The following is a 5,134-nucleotide window of genomic DNA, read 5'->3' as shown; positions in this document are numbered from 1 at the left end:
CAGATAACACAATGCTGCCACCACCTTGTTTTTCAGGTTGAGTCACATTTTTATGACCACCAGCTAATATCTAGAGCAGGCATCCTCAAACTGCGGCCCTCCAGCTGTTGTAAAACTACAACTCCCACAATGCCCTGCTGTAGGCTGATACCTGTAGGCTGTTCGGGCATGCTGGGAGTTGTAGTTTTGCAACAGCTGGAGGGCCGCAGTTTGAGGATGCCTGATCTAGAAAATCCCCTGTGTGCAGCACGGGCAGCAGCCAGACGGGTTGGGAGTGACTCATTAAGGTCTTGGTAGGTTGTCACCAGGGGTGTACATAGAAATCATTCGGCCTCATAGCAAGAATCTGAATTGGGCCCCACTAACTCCTCCCACTACCCACCCCTGGCACATCCCACCACCTGCCCTGGCCCCTCCCCTGCCACACCCCATGTATAAATGACCTATTGAAACCATAACCTGCGACTCACACACTAGCCAATCAGCTGCAGGAGCTTTGCACAGCTAAATGCTGATTGGACGATGCAGTGCGAGTGCCCAGCAGAAAGAGGAACGAGAATGAGCGGCGCTGCAGGATGTCAAGAGACAGGTGGGGCATTGCCCATCACCCATAGCAGCTGCGTGGTCTGCCTATATTGGTGGTACGCCACTGGTTGTCACCTGTATCTGGAGACATGCTGACTGCAGTGCATCCCACAGCGGCTGGAGGTTGTGTGGGGGAGGATCCATAGAGCGAACACAATGATGGAGGTCGTCCCACAGATGCCATTGCTCAATTGGATTCAAGTCTGGGGAACTGTTTCTCTCCTGAGTCTGTTTCTTGCCTGAGTCGCCAACGTCCATCCATTCGATGAAACAGAAAAAGTGTCTCGTCGGAGGAGGCAATTCAAGGACCAATTCCGATAATGCCGCAAAAACTGAAGCCTTTTCTGCCCGTGCAACTTCATTATCAGAGGTGCAGTGACCGTCCGTCTGCCTCGGAGCCACATACACAGTAGGGTTCGCTAAACTGTTGCTTTAGACATGTGTCTGTTCGCCTCCTGTAGTGCGTTGGTCCGGCCCTTGCGCACCTTCGTAGTGGACATTCACCTCTCACATCAATGGCACGTGGTGCTCTGCGGTTTCCACATCTCTTCTTCACAATGCTGCCATTTGTCCACTCACGAAACACTTTCACCACAGCAGCAGAGAACAGTTCACACTGCGCAGTGTCAGAAAAACCGCCACCCGGGGCCTGAAAGCCAATAATTATCCCTTTTTATAATTTGCCCATGACAGCAATGAGGGATGTGTGTGCAGACCGCCTATCACACCTTATATACCCACCGAGCTATGTGATGTTTAATTATATGCAAATGAGCCTCTAGGAGCAATGGGGGCGTTATGGTTACACCTAGAGGCTCGGCTCTCTCTGCAACTGCCACACCCTATGCACTTTAAGAGAAATCAGGACCAGGCCCTGTCAATCAAAGTGTAGGAGGCGCTGCAGTTGCAGAGAGATCAGAGCCTCTAGGTGTAACGGTAACTCCCCCTTTGCTCCTAGAGGCTCATTTGCATATATTAAAACATTATTTTTCTCAGCAGTGCGGGCACATGGGACCAACACAGATGCCTTCAGTTGCCAACCGCACATGTAACAGGTCAGCCAGTGTTATAGGTACAAATCTGCTGACAGATTCCCTTTAATGGAGTCTTTATTATCATATATTGTGCTAATATGTGAATAAAGCAGTAATATGTATATTAGCTGTGTGGTGAAGCTATAGTTCATAGTGTATATGACATGTAGATACTAGGACACATCTCTGCCCTCAGCATGCTGAAGTCTAGTCCTGTCAATCAAGGGGAGGGGGGACTGTAGAGAGCACAGGGGGTGTTACAAAGCAGTGCTCCAAGGGTTCAGACCCGCCTCCTGGTTCTCCAATTTGCTCATTTGCAAATGAAATAAAATACAGATATCTGCAGCTGTTTAGCATACAGACAAAAGAAAGGTATGCCTGGTTTAATAGGGTTGATCATGCTGATAGATCCACTTTAATATTACTAGAGACAATGCTACAGACAAGAATTTAGGGTAAGTCTATTTTATTTATTGCTTAAATATAAAGAAAATATCCAAAATAATCCAGTTCATATTCATTGGCGTCCATCCTTATTTCCACATAATCAGTAATAGCTGACGACAGGCTTGACGCACGTGCAGCCCAGTGTGACCACCTCGGTCTCCAGTCTATAGGAGAAGCTGCAGCCTTTCTGCTCCCGACGTAGGACCATCACCTCCTGCTGGATGGGGTAGGAGATCAGGGCTGGATTTTCATTGCCGTTGGCATCTGCGCAAGTGAAAGTGAGACAATTGGCCTCCGCAATGACGAAGGGGAATCTGTTGGGGTCTGAGTTGAGACTGAAAAAGGAAATTTTAAAGAATAAATAAAATGTTACAATTCCACAATGTATACATTTACATATTGTTCTTTTGGCAGCTGAAGATCTATGTACCCTGCAGATTTTGGATATTTTCCCACCCGCTCGTCTCTGTAAATTTCTCCATCCACGCTCACTAAGGTTCTTCTTGCTGATGTCAGAACTGTGCTTTCTGCTCTGAGGCTTCTGCGATTCCTCTTCACCTCTTTCCCTGAAAAACTGCAGCTGCATCTCCCTCCTCCTCTGTATTACACTAGAAGGATTTTTTTGGGGACTGAAGACTTTTTGAAGATTTACTGGGAGTGCGATAGGGGAACCACAGTCTGCTAGAAGACACTATCTAATACCTTCTCATGTGTGGTACTCAGGGAGGAAACAAAGAAAGGAAGGATCGGTTTCACATGTATTATCTATGGCTGCTATGATTATATATGTACAGTCTATAGTTTCCAGCCAAAACATTAAAGTGTTTGTGCACTTTTCTCATAAATGTATTTTTAGATATGATGAGGTTTTGGTGGCATTGATTTGATTTGAATGTATCCTGGGGATCTATAGCCACTGAGTGTGAATAGCTCTAATCTGCTCCGACCACAGGTTCTTCTTCTGTGATCAGGAGTAGATTAGCAAGAAGGTGATGGTTGCAGAATCTGACTGCATACAGGCTTTGTTTGTAGTCTGTTACCATGGAGACACATAGCACTGCACAGGAACTATATACATTGCATTATGTACTGTATTAATGCAGATGGTGATTTGGATCTTAAGAATGCCCCAATGTCAAGGATGAAATTCTGGGGCTTACAGAAAGTAGTCTTGTCCTGAGGACACAAGTCTAGATGAACCTGCAAATCCAAGCCCTAATAATGCAGGAAATTAGTGCTCCATTCCATAGAAGAGACACAGGACTATAGCCCTATTTCCGAAATGTTTGAAATGGGGTACGTTGTGACATTTACCTGTATTCCCAGGGTGACAAAGAGTGAGTGTAAATGTCCTCCATCTGTACCATACTTTCCAGGTAGCTGGTATCAATGAGACCGATGTCCACTATCATAGCGCTTGGCGATTGCCATTTCCTTCTTCCAGGACATCTCTGTTTGGCCTCTAGGGGGAGCTCTTCATCCTTAGACCCTTCCTGAGTATTAGTGAGGGACAAATACTCTTCTGGGAGAAAGGCCGATGAGCAGAGGGACACCAGGGTGGCCATCTTATTGGAAGGAGAATAACTTTGATCATTCCAAACAGGCAAAGAGGAGAAGATTGTTTATTGTGCACAATGTTTGTCTTATAGGGGTTGTCACATTACACTTTTAAAACCAGCATCTGGACCTGAATACTTTTGTAATCTCATGTGATTAAAAACTTAGTATAGTCACTGAGTTATTCAATAAAATGTTTCTGTATAGCGCCACCTGCTGTTTTTCCATATTTCTCCATCCACCTTAGTAACATTGCTGAGGTGGTCGCACATGCTCAGTTCCATCCTTCAACTGCTACTAGCTGTATCTACTGTCAGAAGCTGGAAAAAAGTTACAGGGAGAGAGCTGAAGCAGAAAGGACAGACCCCTGAGCTGTTATATGGAGAGAGTTGCAACAGAAAGGACAGACCCCTGAGCTCTCATAGGGAGAGAGCTGAAGCAGAAAGGAACCTCCCCTAAGCCATTATAAGAAGATAATTGCAGCAGAAAGGACACACCATGAGCCACCAGCCTGAAATAAATCTATTAGAGCAAATGGAGCAATGAACGGGGAGATCTCTGGATCCATGTGAGGTTCAGGGCTGGTTCTCGCTTTGTTAGAAAGAGACTGTCATGTACTTTATGTTTTTCATTTTCTACATTAATCATGGGATAAACTCTTTAATGGTTTTCACCAAAGCATTCAATACATCCTATGCAGATATTACAGTAAACTACCATTGATCCAGCATCCATGGAAGCTCTAATCTGCTCCCTTATCAAAATTGTAATGTTCCTAGGGATGCACAATGGAAGTAAATCAGGGAACACTTTCCAGCCTATTGAAATGGACTGATTGCTGTATTCTGGATGATATAAATTCTACTGTCATCGTCCTTAATATAATATTATACTGGACACAATTATACTGGACACTTTTATACTTACAAGTATCAGTGAGGTTCTTGTATGGACCATTCTTCTCCTCCTGCTGGGTTCTCCGTATAGTTCTGGGATCTGCTGCTCTAATTCTTGGATCCCAGTCCCTCTCTCTATTTATACCAGTTGTGGCTCCCGGTGGAGTCTCCATCTCAGGAATCATAGTTTTCCAAAAAGTTTCTGTAAGTTCCAGTCGTGTCTATGACCATTGAGGAATGTGGACTGTCCAGCTCTACCCTGTTATGTCAGATTATAAGAGAGAGAAACCGGCATAAGATCTCCGGTACTTCCCTAATCAGGGGCCATAATGTATCTGAACTCTCGCCGCTTATCTTGGACCATAAAGATAGCAGCACATGGTAATTATTGTCTTCACTGGCCTGGACGAAAATGATGGTTCCTGTAACTCAATATTTTGTTGCACAACCTTTTGAGGCAATCGCTGCAATCATGCGATTTCTGTAACCCTCAATGAGACTTCTGCACCTGTAGATAGGTATTTTGGCAAACTCCTCATGAACAAACTGCTCCAGCTATCTCGGGTTTGAAGGGTGACTTCTCCAGATTGCATGTTTCAGCTCCTTCCACAGATC

General features: G+C 45.0%; 1 protein-coding gene across 1 annotated transcript; it reads right to left on the bottom strand.

Moving 5' to 3' along the window:
- Positions 1-2,166: 2,166 nt before the first annotated feature.
- Positions 2,167-3,478, bottom strand: LOC120998955 (interleukin-17F-like). Its single transcript, XM_040429831.1, has 2 exons — positions 3,381-3,478; positions 2,167-2,401 (listed from the first exon to the last, which is right to left on the bottom strand). The coding sequence occupies exons 1-2, from the start codon at positions 3,476-3,478 to the stop codon at positions 2,167-2,169; spliced, it is 333 nt and encodes a 110-aa protein (XP_040285765.1).
- Between the last annotated feature and the right edge of the window lie 1,656 nt (positions 3,479-5,134).

Source organism: Bufo bufo, chromosome 4 (genome assembly GCF_905171765.1).
Source record: "Bufo bufo chromosome 4, aBufBuf1.1, whole genome shotgun sequence".
NCBI classification, from domain to species: domain Eukaryota; kingdom Metazoa; phylum Chordata; class Amphibia; order Anura; family Bufonidae; genus Bufo; species Bufo bufo.
The sequence above is the reverse complement of the archived record's forward strand: the minus strand, read 5'-3'. Positions and strand labels throughout refer to the sequence as shown.

Excerpts from the sequence above, each read along its gene's own strand:
- LOC120998955 (XM_040429831.1), bottom strand. The coding sequence starts at position 3,478 with ATGATAGTGGACATCGGTCTCATTGATACCAGCTACCTGGAAAGTATG. Across the intron at positions 2,402-3,380 it reads TTGTCACCCTGGGAATACAG|TCTCAACTCAGACCCCAACA; the intron begins GTAAATGTCACA and ends TTCCTTTTTCAG.